General features: G+C 46.9%; 1 protein-coding gene across 1 annotated transcript; it reads right to left on the reverse strand.

The window, feature by feature from the left end:
• Positions 1–6,743: 6,743 nt before the first annotated feature.
• LOC130491265 (schlafen family member 11-like) lies at positions 6,744–17,978 on the reverse strand. The gene is made up of 4 exons (XM_056864977.1): positions 16,784–17,978; positions 13,581–13,709; positions 10,796–11,504; positions 6,744–7,533 (listed from the first exon to the last, which is right to left on the reverse strand). Exons 1-4 carry the CDS (start codon positions 17,976–17,978, stop codon positions 6,744–6,746), a joined length of 2,823 nt encoding a protein of 940 aa, XP_056720955.1.
• Positions 17,979–18,949: the final 971 nt, after the last annotated feature.

The following is an 18,949-nucleotide window of genomic DNA, read 5'->3' on the forward strand; positions in this document are numbered from 1 at the left end:
CTGGTTTAATGCGTGCCAGAATTTGGTTCCTGTTAGCAATTTTCTTTTAGGAAGTAGCAGCCCATGGCTTCAGATAACTTTGAATGTGTTCAAAGCCTTAGTGCCTTTGTGTGTGTGTAACGTGCCATCAAGTCACAGCTGAATAAGGCCACCCCGTTAGGGTTCTCAAGGCAAGAGACTAACAGAGCTGGTTGGCCATTGCCTTCCTCTGCACAACAACCCTGGTATTCCTTGGCAGTCTCCCATCCAATTACTAACCAGGGCTGACCCAGCTTAGCTTCTGAAACATGAGATCAGGCTAGCCTGAGTCATGCAGGTCAGGGCCTGGTATCACTGTGTGTGTGTAAAGTGCCATTAAGTTGCAGCCAACTTATGGCAACCCAGTACGGTTTTCAGGACAAGATACTTACATAGGTGGTTTGCCCATTCCTTCCTCTGCACAACAACCCTGGCATTCCTTGGCGGTCTCCCATCCAATTCCTAACCAGGGCCGACCCTGCTTAGCTTCTGAGACCTGACGAAATCAGGCTATATAAGGATTTTTTTAATTCCCTATATAGTGCCTCTCTTGAAGTGTAAGGATGTGTGACTGGCCACCAAGACTAGATTAATTCATGCCATCGTATTCCCTATTACTATGTATGGGTGTGAAAGCTGGACAGTGAAGAAAGCTGATAGGAAGAAAATAGATTCCTTTGAAATGTGGTGTTGGAGGAGAGGGTTACGGATTCTGTGGACTGCCAAAAAACAAATCAGTGGGTTATAGATCAAATCAAGCCTGAACTGACCCTAGAAGCTAAAATGACTAAACTGAAGTTATTGTATTTTGGTCACTATGAGACGACTTCACTGGAAAAGACAGTCATGCTAGGAAAGGTTGAGGGCAGAAGGAAAAGAGGAAGACCCAACAGGAGATGGATTGACTCAATAAAGGAAGCCACAGCCCTCAATTTGCAAGATCTGAGCAAGGCTGTCAAAGACAGGACATTTTGGAGGACTTTCATTCATAGGGTCACCATGAGTCAGAAGCGACTTGACGGCACTTAACACACAGTGCCTCTCTAAGGAATACAAAATTGCCACTGCTGTCTTTTAGGAGTTAGGGTTGTTTCTATCAATATTATCCTTCCTATTTAATATGTTAGCTTAGAAAAAGGAGGAAAAACATCAGACTTTTTGTATTTCAATTAAGTGAATGATAGGATTGTTGTCATTCTAGGATAGCAGTTTTCTTAATAAAGTTGTTCTTGGAGGAAGGCTGAACTTGTGGGGCTTGGTTAAAAATGGTGGTGGAAAGTGCCGTCAAGTCACAGCTGACTTACGATGACCCCTTAGGGTTTCTAAGGCAAGAGACAAATAGGTCGTTGGGTTTGCCATTGTCTGCCTCTGTGTAACAACCTCAGACTTCCTTGGTGGTCTCCTATGCCAATAATGACCAGTGGTGACCCTGCTTAGCTTCCGAGATCAGGCTAGCCCAGGCCATCCGAGAGCCAGCGTTGCATAGTGGTTAAGAATGGTGGTTTGGAGCGGTGGAGTCTGAACTGGAGAACCGGGCTTGATTCCCCACTCCTCCACATGAGCGGCTGAGGCTCATCTGGTGAACCGGGTTGGTTTTCCCACTCCTACACACGAAGCCATCTGGGAGACCTTGGGCAAGTTACAGCTCTCTTAGAGCTCTCTCAGCCCCACCCACCTCACAGGGTGTCTGTTGTGGGGAGGGGAAGGTGATTGTAAGCCGGTTTGAGTATCCCTTAAGTCAGGGGTGGGGAACGTTTTTTCCGCTAAGGGCCATTTGGATACTTATAACATCATTCGGGGGCCATACAAAATTATCAACTTAAAAATTAGCTGACCAAGCCCAAAGCAGGCAGCTGCCCCTGATGACACACACCCCTGCCCCGGGTGTTGGCCCGAGTGGGAAAGGGTTAATACAGGTTATTGGGCGGTCCTAGCAGCTCCATAGCTAACAACTCTTCTACAAGGGGGGAAGGCTCCTTTTCTCAGCAAAACAAATGGCCACCTTGAATAGAGGCTGTTCCTGTTCGCGGGAGGGGACGGATCGCCAGTCTTAGATCCTTCTGAGCTAGAGATTTGCCAGGACCCACAAAGGGCCAGACCAAATGATTCCGAGGGTCTTAAACGGCCCCCGGGCCTGACGTTCCCCACCCCTGCCTTAAGTGGTTGAGAAAGTCGGCATATAAAAACCAACTCTTCTTCTTCTTAGGGTGTTGAAAACGGCATCTATCTTAATAACTGGTGTGTTTGCCAGTGGCAGCTTTTCAAACGATAATTGAGAAATACATCTGACCCCCTCCCTAGGTGTGGTAAAGATAGGATGATTCTCAGCCTTACCAGGATCCAGAATCAAGCATTAAGGCATCAAGATTTCCTTTAATTGCCCAGGCAGAAGTTGCATCTCTTCACAGTTGTCATTCTATCTCCTCCATTATCAAAGCCTCTGTTTTGTTTTGTTTTTAAGTCCGAACAAAGGTGAGAAGGCTGAGGTGTAATAAAAATTGCAATATTTTTTAAACTTTCATTTCTTTTTGCAAACCAACATAAGAACATTCAAACATATACAATCATCTTACATTTGACATGGAGCTTACTTTTCTTCTTTTCCAAATTACATCTCAATAGTTAACTACTCTATATTCTCAGAAGTCTTCACATCCAATAACATATTTATTGTTAAAACCATGCATTATTCTATTTTTAACTTAATTCTATTCCTAGTTACTAGCTAGTTACAGAAAATATTCAGTTTTTCTTGAAATTCTTACACTGGTCCATTGTGTATCAAATATGTTCATTTAGCCATGGTTACATATTCTTTTGATTTATTCATCCGTTCAATTATATCTTTTTTGTCTTACATTTTGCTACATATGTTACTTTGTACAAAAATATACCTGCACGTTGAACAAAGTTACAAAAAAAACAACAACAACACCGTGATGGATCTGTAAACAACTTGGCAATATTTGCCAATACACAACCTCAAACAAGCACCATATTAGCAATTCAGTAAGCAACAAAACGACTGGAGCGCATGCAAGCTATACGTACTCAATTAACAATTACATTTCCAAAAACAGAAAAAGGATCGTTTGACAGGCTATAGTATGTGGCAGTCATTATAAATGTTTAAATTGCAACTTGGGTGGGTTTACTCTGCATATATTACTCTTGGCTCCACTGTCAAAAATTGCACTCTCAACCAGAGATAACTAAGACCGTAAACTAGAGATTTTACTGAGGGTGAACAGGCGAATATGAAAACTCAGGGGACACCAAATGGGCAACAGATGAAGGACAAACATGAGTACCTCTTTACTCAACAAGTGATTAAAATGTGGAATTTGCTGCCAGAGGAGGTAGTGATGGCCCCAGGCACAGACAGCTTTAAAAGGCAGTTAGACAGACTCATGGAGAAGCAGGCCCATCGATGGCCCCTAGCCATGACAACTAAAGGGAACCTCCACATCCAGAAGCAGTATGCTCTGAACAACAGCGTTGAGAGGCAATGGTGCTTGGTTCCTATGCCCTGTTTGTTGGCCTTCCCAGGAAATTGGTTGGCCACTAGGAAACAGGACCCTGAACTAGATGGACTACTGGTCTGATCCAGCAGGGCTCTTCTTATGTATTTTTGGACTCTTGTAACAGAACAAATGACAGGATTTGGCAATTGACTTAACATGGAATGCAGGCGAGAGGAATTGCAGACAAAAACCCAGTCTTTGTGCAAAATCAATATGGTAGATGAGCACAGGATCGGGAAGGACAAGAAGGCGTCAGAGGAAAGATGACTGTCGTGAGTCAGCCTGAGAGTTACTCCTCAGAAGAAGAGGAGGCGGCAGAACAAGCCCTCACTCCCTCTGAAGAGATAACACTGGAACAGCAAGACGGGGCCTCTGAGCCAGAAGACCGGCCGGCTGAAACAAGTGAACAGGAACAGGGAACAGAAAGCCTTTCACCTTCAGGGTCTCCTCCACCAGTGGAGAGAAGAAGAATAAAAGGTAGAATGGCATTGCAGCAAAGGAGAAAGTCGGCCCGGCTTTTGGACAAAAGACGTAAGTTGGCGCAGGAGGAATCAGAGTCTGAAGCCGACAGTTGAGCTGAAACATCTGGAGAGTCACGAAGGCAATATAAGCAAGACTGACCGTTAAGTGCCTCGTGGGAGCAATGTTATTGCATGCCGTCTGTCTCTTATCTTGAGAAGCTTCGTTTGGAGTCCGGTTTGCCGTGCTGTTGAACTTGGAAGAAAGCTGTGGCCTGCAGCCAAGACCTTAAGGGTGAAGAGCTTGTGTCTGTGTGTGACCTTGTTCCTGTATAGTGAGTATACTGTTTCTGTCCTTATTAAGGAGCTGCCAGCCCCTCCCGGCAAGAGTAAAATACGCGTCAGGCTCTGCTTCCTTCAGCACCGATCCATTGCTGTGTGGAAAGCAGAGACTCAGACCTGCCTGTACGCAACATAGACATTCAGAATGGGCCCACAATGAAACACGCAAACAGAAATATCCAATAAGGAGCTGGAAATGCAGGATTATTGGGTGAAACTCATGTGTGTTAAGCGCTGTCAAGCTGCTTCCGACTCACGGCGATCCTATGAATCAGTCCTCCCAAACATTATATCGTTAACAGCCTTGCTCAGGTCTTGCAAACTGAGGGCAGTGGCTTCCTTGACTGAGTAAATCCATCTGATGTTGGTCTTCCTCTTCTCCAGCCGCCTTCTGCTTTTCCTAGCATTGCTGTCTTTTCCAGTAAATCTTGTCTTCTCATAATGTGACCAAAGTTCTGGACTTACATAGCTTTTAATAGGGAGTGAGACAAGGCCCCTCATTGGGCCCACTAACTCTCTATCTAATCTAAGGGGACTGCAAGGATAAAATGGAGAAACATAAGCCTCCCTGAACTCCTCAAAGAAGGGAGACAGAATAAATGAAATGAAATGTGAGTAGCAGTCAGATTCACAACTGTAATGACATCTTCTGCATTGTTTTGTAGGAGGCAAAAATAAATCAAAGTCCTGACTAGGGTTGCCAGCAGCCTGGAGAAAAAGTGTCCTCACCTTTAACAGAAGCGTGAATGTGGTATAGTAGTTAAGAGCGGCGGTTTGGAGCGTTGGACTCTAATCTGGAGAACCAGGCTTGATTCCCCACTCCTCCAAATGAGCAGCAGAATCTAATCTGGCAAACCAAATTGGTTTCCCCACTCCTACACATGATGCCAGTGGGGTGACCTTGGGCTAGTCACTAGGGCTGTTGAAAAAAAAAATTCGGTCTGGTTTGGATTCAGCCGAATCCGGCCTGACTTAGGTCCGGTTCGGCCGAATTCAGAACCCCACCCCCTGTTCGGGAATGCTGAATTTGGCGGGAAATTCGGAATTCCCAAACAAATTCGGTTTAAACCCCCACCCCTGCCTGGTTTCCCTGGACTCCTGGAAGCGGGGTGGTGGTGGTTTAAACTACTCCACTGCTTGGGTCCCAATGCTCAGCTGTTGGGCGGAACCCCGCCCAACAGCTGAGCGTCGGACCCAGGCAGGAGCAGTTTAACCCCACACACACACCGCGTGGCTTCCCGGGACTCCCAGGAAAGCGGGCGCTGCCCAGGCAGCGCAGAGCAGTTTAAACCCCCACCCACCCAATTTCCCTGGACTCCAGGGAAGGGGGGGTTAAACTACTCCTGCCTGGGTCCCGACGCTCAGCTGTTGGGCGGGGTCCCAGGCAGGAGAAGTTTAACCCCCTCCACACTGCCCGGCTTCATGGGGGGGTTAAACTGCTCCGCGCTGCCTGCCCAGGCAGTGCGGAGCAGTTTAAAGACCCCCGCCCAGTTTCCTGGGACTACCGGAAACCAGGCGGGGCAGTCTTTAAAGGCAGGAAAAGGCAGGTTCGGCGAATGCCAAACCTGCTGAATTTATCTGGCGATCGCCAGAATGCGCCGAATTTGGCACGTCCTTTTCCCGCCTTTTTTGAGTTCGGTTCCATCTGAACTGAAAACCCCCGAATCGGGGGAAATTCGGCTGTTTGTTCGGTTCAGACAAACCGAATCAACAGCCCTACTAGTCACAGTTCTCTGAATTCTCTCAGCCCCACCTACCTCACAGGTTGTTTGTTGTAGGGAGGGGAAGGGAAGGTACTGTATTTTTCCATGGATAAGACGCCCCCATGTATAAGACGAACCCTATTTTTTTAACCCAAAAATTAAGGGGAAAAAGGGGTCATCTTATACATGGGGGCGTCTTAGAAAAATATGGGCAGGGTGGCCCCAGCTCTCTTCTCCGCCTGCCAGCTGATGGGCGAAGAAGAGAGCCGGCAGAGAAAAGAGCGGGGCCTTCCCATGGGCCCTGCTCTCTTCCCCACCAATATTATTCTGTTTATAAGACAACCCCCCAATTTTTAAGTAAACTTTAAAAGAAAAAAAACATAGTCTTATACACGGGAAAATACGGTAATTGTAAGCTGATTTGATTCCTTCTTAAGTGGTAGAAAAGGCAGCATATAAAAGCCAACTCTTTTTCTTCTTAATAGAATATTATTTACCAGAGGAGGTTATTTACTTCCATACCATGAAAAGCTTCAGCTGCCCATGTTAAAGGCCAGGCATGTTGGCAACCCTGGTCCTGACTGTGCAGAAGTGGGCCAAAACCTGCACCAATCAGAGAGGAGCCTCAGGACAGTTTTCTCACTCCTCTGGTTCTTTTCAAGCTCAAGTCCAGATCCACAATCTGTCCCATTTCAGATCTACAGAACCTCCTTTTCGTACAGCACATGAAGTTGCTGGTTTGCTCTGGAGGCCACGCAGAGCAAAAGGTTGTGCGAAACCTCTTGCTGCGTAGGGACGGGGTTGATACCGAACACGATGGTCCTCTCGAGGCCTGCAAAACGACGAGCGCTGTCGAGGACAATCTCATCTCTCAGGAGCTCATTGGCTTGCACGAAACAAACATCCAGGCGGAGTTTTCTCATCTCCTCGACCAAGAACGGTCGGTAGTAGGAAGCTTTTTCTTTCGTGCTGCACAGAATTGCAATATCTCTCCTGGAGTAGCCCTTGTCCAGGTAGATCTGACATTCTCGGGCCACATAACGCACAATCTCCCTCACCTCCATCTGGGGCTTGGAACGGCAACGGCCCACCACAGAATTGCCACAGCATGCTCTGCCCAGCAACTTTTCCAGCCGTGGGTAAGGGATGTTTAACCGCTTTGCTTCGACTATTTTTTCCATCTCTGATCTCACCACTTCGTAGATGGCAGAGGCATTCCGGACTCCCTTAGTCAGACACTCCTGCGGATACTGTTGCGAGGGAAGTGGGAGACCACTGTTAAAAGGATGACTCATTTGGAAGTAGTCCAAAAAAATCCAGAAGATCCCAGGAGTGTTAAGGTCACGTCTGACAATGTTACAGGCTTTCTTATACCACTGGCCATGCTCCACTCGGAAATTCTGAGCTTCATCGACCACAATGTGCTTGATGTTCGGATAATTGTCCTTCATGAATACAGCTCTTGTCACCGCGTGGTACCCTTTCTGCCTAGAAAAATAAAGGAAGGTTTTAATTAAGTAATTAAATGTGATATAGAATTGGTTGGGTTTGAACTAGATTAGATCTGGGATCCATTGTGAACAAAGCATGCATCCTACCTCTGGTCCCTACACAGAAATTCCTGAGAAGCGCCTGTGGCTCAGTGGTAGAGCCTCCAGTTTGCATGCAGAAGGTCCCAGGTTCAGTCCCCACTATCTCCCGTTGAAAGGACCGGCTAGTAGGTGATGCAGGTGATACTCTAGACCTCACCTAGAGTACTGTGTTCAGTTTTGGGCACCACAATTTAAGAAGAATGTAGACAAGCAGGAACGAGTCCAGAGGAGGGCAACAAAGATGGTGAGGGGTCCGGAGACCAAGTCCTATAAGGAAAGGTTGAAGGAGCTGCGTATGTTTAGCCTGAAGAGGAGAAGACTGAGAGGGGATATGATAACCATCTTCAAGTACTTGAAGGGCTGTCATATAGAGTTGTTTTCTGTTGGCCCAGGTCGGACAAGAAGCAATGGGTTGAAATTAAATCAAAAGAGTTTCTGCCTAGACATTAGGAAGAATTTTCTAAGTTAGAGCAGTTCCTAAGTGGAACAGGCTTCCTCGGGAGGTGGTGAGTGCTCCTTCCCTGGAGGTTTTTAAGCAGAGGCTAGATGGACATTTGTCAGCAATGTTGATTCTATGACCTTAGGCAGTTCATGAGAGGGAGGGCACCTTGGCCATCTTCTGGACATGGAGTAGGGGTCACTGCGGGTGTGTGGGGGAGGTAGTTGTGAATTTCCTGCATTGTGCAGGGGGTTGGACTAGATGACCCTGGTGGTCCTTTCCAACTCTGATTCTATGTGAAAGACCTCTACCCTGGAGAGCTGCTGCTAGTCTAAGGAGACAATACGAACTTTGATGGACTGCTGGTCTGATTACATAAGGCAGTTTCATGTGTATATGTTCATGCCTCTGAAATATTAACCTCTAGCCTGCTGATCTAATACACAGCCTAGCCAATGAAAATCCAAACTCTCAAAGGCAGATCATGTGTTTTGCTCACAAGTGCAGGATTGCCTGTATCTGTGTGTGCAAAATGGGTGAGAGAGTGTTCCCAGCCTCGAGATTCTTTTTACTTACATCTTCTGCAAGCAAAGTATGTGCTCTGTCTACAGTAGAGCCACAAAATGTTTGCTTAGTTTTTAGAAAACTCAATATCCACAACCCGGCTTCCTGAAAAAATGGGGGTTGGATCCAGATTATTTTCCATCAGCAGAAGGGAACTTTCCTGGCTCCCATTGATGCCCACAAAACAGTTCTCCTGGAGCAGTGGTCGGCAAACTCATTAGTCAACAGAGCCAAATATCAACAGTACAACGACTGAGATTTCTTTTGAGAGCCGCCTAAATGGAGATGCCGGAGATTGAACCTAGGACCTTCTGTATGCCAAGCAGATGCTCCACCACTGACCCACAGCCCCTCCCAAACGGTGCAAGGGCAGACTTCCCCCCCTCCCGGTTCCCAAGCCCCCCCCAAATAAAACGCCAACCCTCGGAGGGGCCCCCCCGCCGCCTGCCCCAGGAAGGGGGCTCTTCTCTGCCCCCCCCCAGCGCTGGACATTGGCAGGTGGTCGGCTTGAAAGGTCCAATGAGAGGAGAGATTCGGGGACCCCCCCCCAATTGCACTCCAGGAGGGATCCCCCCCGCGCCCCACTGCCGCCACCTTCCCCTCCTTCCTGGGCCGGCTGGGCGAGGCTAGATGTGCAGCCTTACCTTCTGCCATCCTAGAAGGAAAACTCAAGAAAGTCTCTAGGGCGGAGAGACTCTGCCCGTTACTCAGGGGAACTGGAGACTATTGAACATTAGGGTTGCCAGGTCCCCACTCACCTTTGGCGGGAGGTTTCTGTTCAGTTGTGTGCGCGTGCGCCGACGCAGCACGCGGGCCTGCAGCGAGCGGCCCACTCACCCCGGGGAGGGAGAGGCTTCCCGGCTGGCGCGCGGGGCTGCAGCGGGCAGCCCGCTCGCCCCAGGGAGAGAGAAGAGAGACTTCCCAGCTGGCGCGCGGGGCTGCAGCGGACGGCCCTCTTGCTCCGGGGAGGGAGAGGAGAGGCTTCCCAGCTGGCGTGCGGGACTGCAGCGGGCGGCCCGCTCACCCCTGGGGAGGGAGAGGCTTCCCGGCTGGTGCGCGGGCCTGCAGCGGGCGAATCGCTCACCCCGGGGAGGGCGAGGGGAGGTTCCTGCTGGTGTACAGGCCTGCAGCGGGTGGTCCGCTTGCCCCGGGGAGGGAGAGGCTTCCCGGCTGGCACACGGGCCGGCTGGGCGAGGCGGCGGGAGCGCACAGAGCGCGCAGCCCGCTCCGGCCCAGCGCGAGGCGGAGCCTGCCTCTCCCCCCCCCCTCCTTGCAGCAGCAGCCTGGTGGCTGGCCGCCGCCTCTCCCCGCTGCCTCTGATCCCTCCCCGCCGGAGAGAGAGAGAGAGAGAGGAAGAGAGGAGGGGAGGACGGGGGACGGGGGCACCGCCTCCCGCTCGCCTGCTGGCTCCTCCCGCCTGGGGTGCGCTGGAGCCCGGCAGGAGCGTGGCGCCTCTGCCTGGCTGGGCACGGGGATGAGCCGCACTCAAGGGGCCAAAGAGCCGCATGCAGCTCGCGAGCCGCGGTTTGCCAACCAGTTTCCTGGAGGATGGGACCCCCAAGGAAAAATATGAAGGCCAAATCAATGGAACTGACCAATTTTGTCTGAATCCAACCCTGGATTTTGCTTTCTACTGAGGTCCAGAATGCAGGATAGTCCACGAACAGCTTGTTGTAGAAGACTGAGGGGTGGGGTTTTTTGTTTTTGTTTTGGTGGTTGTTACATTAAGACAACACGAGGAGCCCCTTGGTGCAGAGTAGTAAGCTGCAGAGTTCTGCAGTCAAAATCTCTGCTCACGACCTGAGTTCGATCCAGACGGAAGTTGGTTTCAGGTCGCCGGCTCAAGGTTGACTCAGCCTTCCATCCTTCCGAGGCTTGTAAAATTAGTACTCAGCTTGCTGGGGGTAACTTGTAGACCACTGGGGAAGGCAATGGCAAACCACCCCATAAACATAGCCTGCCTAGCAAACGTCATGATGGGACGTCACCCCTTAGGTCAGTAATGACCTGGTGCTTGCACAGGGGGACTACCTTTACCTTTTTTAAAAAGACAACACTATAGAACTTAAATTATTTACATTGACTCTAATACAGGGATACAATGCGGTACAATTAAACTGAAAAAATGACTTATGTTGCCCATTACCACACTCACCCGACAAAATCCCGCAGCGGTTTGTTTTCACAAATGTAAAGTATTTCATGGAGTTGGCAATCAAACTCATTCTTTATTTTCTCAATAATCTTCAAGGCCACCACGGTTTTGCCACTTCCGGGTATGCCATATATAAAATGGTCTCTGGTCTCATCAAGCTTCGTGGAGAGGTATTCATATTGTTCGAGGGTCAAGAGATTAAGAAACTCCACTCCGATGAAGTCACTCAAAAAGGAGGTGAAGCCAAGCAAGACTGTAACGAGCGCCTTTTGTAACCTGGGCAGGTGTTCTTGCCGCAGCCCATAGGCTCTGGGGTACTGCAGTCCCTGGTTTTCAGCATTCTGTGCATTGGCAATCTGCAGATTCAAGATCTTGGGAACCACACAGATCTTCTGAGCATATCCTCCAACATTCACCAGCTTCTGCTTTAGCAGCCTGGCAGTGCGTCTTGAATGCTCACACACGTCAGAGGTGGGATTCTCAACTATGGTATAAAGGACGGGATAGTGTCCGACAGCCATCAAAAGCGCATCGCACACGATGGCCCGGTTCTTGGGCAACCCAATATCCACAGCCCAGCTTCTTGAAAACATCAGCGTCCCTCGAGCCGAGGGCTGAATTTCCCTTTCTAGCAAAGCCTTCAGCCCTGGGTGCTCTGAGAACAGCTTCTCACAGAGAGGTTGGGGAATAAAAGTCACCCTGTCGGACTCTGTTAAATGAAGGGGGTATAGAATACAAAGAACAGATTTAATGCTTAAAGGGGAAAACCTTTCGGCCTTTAATAAATACTACAGTCTGGGACACAACAGGAACAGGCTGTTCTGTGTGTTTTTTGGGGGGAGGGGGGTTTGTTGTCAAAAACCAAGCTGTAAATCTGTCCAGCTGCTAGAAGGAAGAGTGATCAATAAAGGGTGAAAGTTCATTGTCTGCGGCCGAAGGCCATCACAATCCACCATACAAAACATTAAAATAACATAAACATATCATAAAATAACATTAAAGTAACTTTAAAAGTCTCACCCACAAGAAACTGGTATTTAAATATGTTCCGTTCCCTGATTAGAAATAGCTTTAGCTCGGATTTTCTTAGCTGCTAAAGCAAAAAGTGACACTTCGTAAGAAACATCGGGATTGGCACCTGATAGGAGAAAGAGCAGCTTCTCGGAATCTGGAGAAAGATTTAGGCCCTTTAGAAGCACTCGGAGGAATTTAAGTCTGGGCTCTTTGTAAAGAGGACAGAATAAGGTGTAATGAGTTAGGTCCTCTGGAGCTAGCTGCTAGAAGGAAGAAAATGTCTAATGAATACAGACTACCATTTATGGAATGCTATGTGAGAGCCAGCATGGTGTAGTGGTTAAGAGCAGCGGACTCTAGTCTGGAGAGCCGGGTTCGATTCTCCACTCCTCCACACAAAGCCTGCTGGGTGACCTTGGGCCAGTCACAGTTCTCTTACAACTCTCTCAGCCCATAGGGAGGAAGGCAATGGCAAACCACTTCCAAACATCTCTCGCCTTGAAAACTCCAAGGGGTTGCCCTAAGTCCTCTGTGACCTGACAGCCCTTTTCACCACCAGTGTACATAGAACTACATAGAGCTGGTCACCAATACTGAGGAGGGAATGAGATTATTCCCACATCTCAATAGACCCATTATTTGTGGACAGAGAATGGTTACCTGCCCAAATTAAGGTGTCTCTTCTTATGACAGCACAGGAGCCAATAAAAATTAAATTGGTGGCAAGGTTTTTACAGCTTGCAATCGAAGAACGTGAGCGCTTGTGCATCAAATAAGGCTGGCTTGTGTGTGTGTGTGTGTGTGTTAAGTCGCTTCCGACTCATGGCAACCCTATGAATGAAAGTCCTCCAAAATGTCCTGTTTTTGACAGCCTTGCTCAGGTCATGCAAACTGAAGGCTGTGGCTTCCTTTATTGAGTCAATCCATCTCTTGTTGGGTCTTCCTCTTTTCCTGCTGCCCTCAACTTTTTCCCTTCTGGATGCACACCTTAACGTGGTGAGGGGGTTTGTGTGTCAGGGAAGCTGAGAGCAATACCGTAAGGGGTCTAGACTCTATTAAGAGACTAAACTCCTAGCAGAGTCACTCAAGATGGAATGGTCACAGCTGAGACACCAGACAAAGATGCATCCACCCCCTTAAGGGATCAATGGCCACATCCGCAGAAGAGAACAGGCAGTCCCAATGGGGATGGGGGCAGAGTAATCCCTGAAGGTTAGCTACTGGGCAGCAGCAGTAGTGGAAGGTGACACTGGCGGAGGATCTTTCGTAGACAACGGCAGTGCCACTACGGCTAACCCTGGTTAGTACTGCGCAGAAGAAGGCACTGGTAAACCACTTCTGACCAACCTTTACCTTGAAAACCCTATGATGAGACAATCCAAAATGAAAAAAAAGGCTGGTTTAGGACTACGTAATTAAGTAACTTACTTTAATCGGTTTTACCATTAAACTAATGGAGGTTTGACGTACCTGGTATATTATGGTCATATTGTAATTGCTTTTGTATGCTGCATTTTAATGCCAATAAAAGCTTTGACTTCAACTTAGATTATTCCCACGTTTAAACCCAATGAGAAATCCAAGGGAGTAATAAAGATATTGGATTCTCCTTTTGGCAGCAACAAGTAAGAATATGATATTTTGAGTGTCATTCTTCCCACACCCTTCCCCAAAGGAAGCCCAGCAAAGAGAGAAATTACTTACATGAGAAGTGACTAGAGGCTAAACAGTTACCAACTACCATTCAGGGCCCAAAATCCACAGACCATACCTGGAAAAAGCTTCCTCCGCAGCACATCCAAGCTGTCCAAACCTTGCACTGAATACACTGGCTTGATCATCGGAGGCCCGTCTGACAGACTCAGCTCCATCGTGAATTGCTCAGCCAGCTTTGAAAGATCTCGGGAACAAATTAAACATTTTCCGTTAGAAAATACAAAGAAGATGAAACCACTGCTGTTTGTATCACTGTACCACGAGACTGGGAGGCACAGCCTTAGAATGGACCTACTATGAATAAAGGAAATAGGGCTATTTCATAACACAAAATGGTTCAGGAAGGCACATTTTATAAAGGCAATGGGACGGCAGGCTATACCACTGTGTATAGTAGGTATTACCTGTTTGCTGTATGTACTCTCTTGCTCCCGCTGCATTGTTTTCTACTTAGGTAACACTATTTCATGCATTGTGTAACGTATCATTTGTCCTTTAAGCTTTACTTCAGATTTTTGTAATCCTATTACATTGCTTGTTAGATGTTTTCTGTTGCCCCAGAAGGTCGGACAAGAACCAACGGGTTAAAATTAAATCAGAAGAGTTTCTATCTAGACATTAGGAAGAATTTTCTAACAGAGCGGTTCCTCAGTGGAACAGGCTTCCTCGGGAGGTGGTGAGCTCTCCTTCCCTGGAGGTTTTTAAGCAGAGGCTAGATGGTTATCTGTCAGCAATGCTGATTCTATGAACTTAGGCAGTTAATGAGAGGGAGGGCATCTTGGCCATCTTCTGGGCACTGGGTGTGTGTGGGGAAGGTAGTTGTGAATTCAGGGCCTCCCAACTTTGATATGGAGTTCTAATTTTAAAAAGCTTTTCCAAAATCCACAGACCATACCTGGTAAAAACTTCCTCAGCAGCACGTCCAAGCTGTCCAAACCTTGCACTGAATACACGGGCTTCCTCCGCAGTGTGCAGTGGGTTGAACTATATGACCCTGGTGGTCCCTTCCACCTCTATGATTCTGTGTCTTATCCTATTGACTGTATTTATTTACTGTGTAATCCACCTGGAGTCTCGTGAGAAAAGCAGACTATAAATTAAGAGGAGAAGGAAGAGACTTCAAACCAAGTAGCAACTGTGGGTGGAGTTGCAGAACAGGACAACTGATGACTATCCGGTCTCAGTCTGAGGGAACTAGAGAAGATCTATCACCCATGAACGACTTGGTGGCCCATCCTCCTCCTCTAAACTCCTTTGGCAGATGTCTCTTTATCAGTGGTTGGGGTGGGCCAGCCTGGAGAAACAGCCCTCCCCCCAATAGATATGGGATTGAAATGCCATCATTACACAGCCACAGGTCGTAGAGGGAAGGGTCTGCAGGCAAGCCCACACAACAAAAGGGAAAGGACCCAACAGCAAACAGTGACATAGGGTTAATACAGATATTGATCCTGCTCCACATGCTGCGGTACAGGTAGACCCTTGCTTCAAGAGGTGGCTGGGAAGTTCAAGAATTCACTACGCACAAGCTTAGCGCCCAAAAGAGGGAAAAGAAAAGGCTAAGATTAGGAACAAAGAAGTCTGTTGGGCAACAATTCAATGACTTCATGGCAAGTGCTGTTGGAGGGAAGGACCACAGCTCATCTTGGCATGCAGAAGATCCCAAGTCCAATCGCAATGTTTCCATTTAAAGAATCTCAGACTGTGCTGGGGAAGACATTTCACTGCCTGAGACCCTGGAGAGCAGATACCAGAGTAGCCAATGCTGAGCTTGATGGATCAATGGTCTGACTTTGCATAAGCCAGTTTCATGCACAAAACTGATTTAGGATTGGAATCAGGCTGTTTCTTTCATTAGGAATGCTGAAGACTCACCGTCTCACCCTCAGTTTAACTGTGGTAACCAGCATGGGGTAGTAGTTAGGGGTGATAGACTCTAATTTGGAGAAGCGTGTTTGATTCCCCACTCCTCCACATGAGCAGCAGAGGCTAATCTGGCGAACTGGGTGGGTTTCTCCACTCCTACACATGAAGCCAGCTGGGTGACCTTGGGCTAGTCACAGTTCTCTTAGAGCTCTCTGACTCACCTACCTCAAGGTGTCTGTTGTGGGGAGGGGAAGGGAAGGTGATTGTGAGCCAGTTTGATTTTCTTTAAAAGGTAGAGGGAAATCGGCATATAAAAACCCACTCTTCTTCTTACCGCAGAGGAAGTTATACTTCGAGACCAAAATTCAGAAAAATGCTGGTACCCTTACCAAAATGTTATCTACCATTTTTCATTTTTTTGAAAAACTGAAAGCATATTATTTATACTGTTCCTAAAAAGAAAAAAGGGGGGGAGGAGAGGGGAGGAAACAGTAAGGAGAACAACTATGTGAAATTTATAAAATATGAAATATGAAATTTAGAAATTTTTGAAAACATTTAATGGTATACTGTCTTGAAGATAGCCACGATGTAGAATTCTACTAAAATTCTACCAATTGTTCCCAATGTTGAAAAAATGAGTTTTACCAATCTTATTTGAGCAATTTAGTAGAATTCTACATCATGTCTATTCAGTCATATTGTCTTAGAAGGTATTTTACCGTAATATATGAATAGAATCGTCAATAAAAAAATTATAAGACTTTAGATAAAAATATTAAAGTGATAACGAACTAGCGCTCCATATTATCTTTTTATATATTGCTTATACTTATATTTACTACTGAGATTTGTTTCCCTTTTACCGGGCAAAGTAATGTTTACTGTTTTATCTGTAAAGGTGATCATGGCTTGATTCCTTCTATATTATTTGTAGTAATCTCAGCTTGTATTATGGCTTGCATATATTCTGTTTGTATTATTAATACAAAATAAAACATTAAAAAAAACCCAAAACAAAATGTTATCTACCAGACCATTAGCTAGAAGCAGTTTCTTTTTGCATTCCCATCCTTTCCCAGAGCGGTGACTATTGTGCTTGTTGAGAGTCCATTGAACACATGAAGCTGCCTTCTACTGAATCAGACCCTTGGTCCATCAAAGTCAGTATTGTCTACTCAGACTGGCAGCGGCACCCCAGGGTCTCAGGTAGAGGTCTTTCACATCACCTCTTGCCTGGTCCCTTTAACTGGAGATGCCAGGGATTGAACCTGGGACCTTCTGCATGCCAAGCAGATGCTCTACCACTGAGCCACAGCCCCTCCCCTTGTTCTCCCTGTTCCTAGCAACCTGCTTCCCTCCAAGGCAGCAAACTGCAAATCCATCTCCTACCTGGGTCTACCACTGTCATCATTTGAACCCATTCAGCAATCTCAAATCTCTTCAGATGGTCAGCCTCCACCGTCCATGAATCTGGCTCTTCCGAAAAGACAATGCCGTGGAACGATTTGATTTTCACAACGAAGACATAACCATGTCCCTCTCCGTGTTCATCATGAACAGCCTGGGCTTTAAATTCATAGTCAACTTTGGGCTTAGAGGCAGATAAATGGAAGCAGGGCATAGAATCAATGGTTGTTGCAACTACCTCTTTCACTTGGGTTGGATTTATATTTCTTTTACACCCAACAACTTTCTGAAGATTGTCCACACCAAAAATTAAGTATCCCCCTTGGGTATTTGCAAAAGCAGAAGCATATCGCTGGAGCCTATTTCGAACAAAATCTAAGCTATTATCTTCTTTTGGGAAAGCCTTAAACTCCACCATTGTCCATTCAGCGAAGCCCAGGATCTCGCCATACTTCAGGCAGTCTCGTTCAAAAAACTGAACAGCAGCCTTCCAGATGCCATCTGCCATTTCTACAGCAACTCCTGTTGAACCTTTGACATTGTCCTGAAGACGGGGCCTCTTAGGACTCATCTTGTCTTCAGGAGCACACTTGGCATAAGCTAGCTTCTCTTTCAGAAAAGTCAGATCCTTCAGTTTCATAGTAGATTCCCCGTTGCGCTGGTACAAGCCGGTTTTCACGTTACAAATCCGTGGCTTGGAGGAGTTTGAGCTGCTCCAGGCCTTCACCCAAATCATCAAGTGTTGATCTTGCGGGATAAAGTCAAAATATTCAGATAATTCTTTTGAATGAATACATTCCTGAAAGGCCCCTTGTATGTCCTGACCAAGTCCATCTTCAATGCAGTAGAAGCCTTGGTTTGCAATTGATGCCCGTATCACACCTCCACCTGAGTTGAGCAAAGCACAGGCTGCCCGGGCGAGTTTAAGCACTTCACTTTCCCGTTCCTTTTCCAGCTTTTTCTGCTGATCTCCCTTTTTCTTCCCTTTCACAGCTCCCTTTTTGGCTTTCACGGGTGGTATTTCATTTTCAATTTCCCCTATAACTATCCTTTGCTTTTCTTCTGGAAGCTTTTCTTTTCTTTGGTGCTCACCAAAAGTTACTTTCCCAACTGATATGATGACCTCAGCATACCCAGTTTCTAAATCAAGACACAGCTGAGACTCGGGGATGGCCATTCTATTCCTAGGAAGGGCAGAAAAGAAGAATCGAGCATATGAGAAGTCGTTACTTCAAAACATCCTAAAACGGACTGCGGTTTTATGAGATCATTGTGGTGCTCCTGATGTCCATCTCAAAATCTGGTATTTCTGTTAGGCTGTTTAAGAATGGGAGGTTTTGCCTTGGATTTGCCGCTCTCTGGATGCACATTTTCCCCATCCAAACTCTCAAAAATAAGCCCCTGTGTGGAGTTTTGAGAATTTGGATGGGGAAAATGTGCATCCAGAGAGTGGCAAATCCAAGGCAAAAACTCCCATGCATAAATTAGTGTTTTAATTTGGATTTGCTATTGCAGTCTTTGGTTGTTTGACAGCTGCTTTGGAAAGTTGCATCAGAAATGCAGTTTAACATTATTTAAAATATTTTTTTAAAAATCAAGTAAAAACACTGTTGGGTAAAAACCATGGTCAGTGACCCACCACAATTCGAGAGTACAGTTGTATGGTGCATGCACCATAGAGCAGCTGTATAGCACACGCTTGTTAAAGCTAATCACATCTGGATCTGGTCAGTGTCTGGATAAGAGGTCCAAGAGACTCCCTGTATATAGCACCTCCAATCAACAATTAAAGAAAAGTACCATTATGCATGAGGGGAGGGGCTGTGGCTCAGTGGTAGAGCCTCTGCTTGGCATGCAGAAGGTCCCAGGTTCAATCCCCGGCATCTCCAGTTAAAGGGACTAGGCAGATAGGTGATATGAAAGACCTCTGCCTGAGACCCTGGAGAGCCACTGCCGGTCTGAGCAGACAATACTGACTTGGATGGACCGTGCATGCCCCATTGTCAAATAACAAGGCATAAAACTGTGTTTGCCCACCATGCATGTTTGACCCTAATACTCCTGTGGACACAAAGGGGGAAACATTGCAAACAGCGGGGTCTAAAGGCAAGAAACTGCAGACACCTTGTGACGTTCGATCCAGTTGCT

The sequence above is a fragment of the Euleptes europaea genome, chromosome 19 (assembly GCF_029931775.1).
Source record: "Euleptes europaea isolate rEulEur1 chromosome 19, rEulEur1.hap1, whole genome shotgun sequence".
Taxonomy (NCBI): domain Eukaryota; kingdom Metazoa; phylum Chordata; class Lepidosauria; order Squamata; family Sphaerodactylidae; genus Euleptes; species Euleptes europaea.

Excerpts from the sequence above, each read along its gene's own strand:
- LOC130491265 (XM_056864977.1), bottom strand. The coding sequence starts at position 17,978 with ATGGCCATCCCCGAGTCTCAGCTGTGTCTTGATTTAGAAACTGGGTAT. Across the intron at positions 13,710-16,783 it reads GATGACAGTGGTAGACCCAG|ATCTTTCAAAGCTGGCTGAG; the intron begins GTAGGAGATGGA and ends TTTGTTCCCGAG. Across the intron at positions 7,534-10,795 it reads CCGCTGCGGGATTTTGTCGG|GCAGAAAGGGTACCACGCGG; the intron begins GTGAGTGTGGTA and ends TTATTTTTCTAG.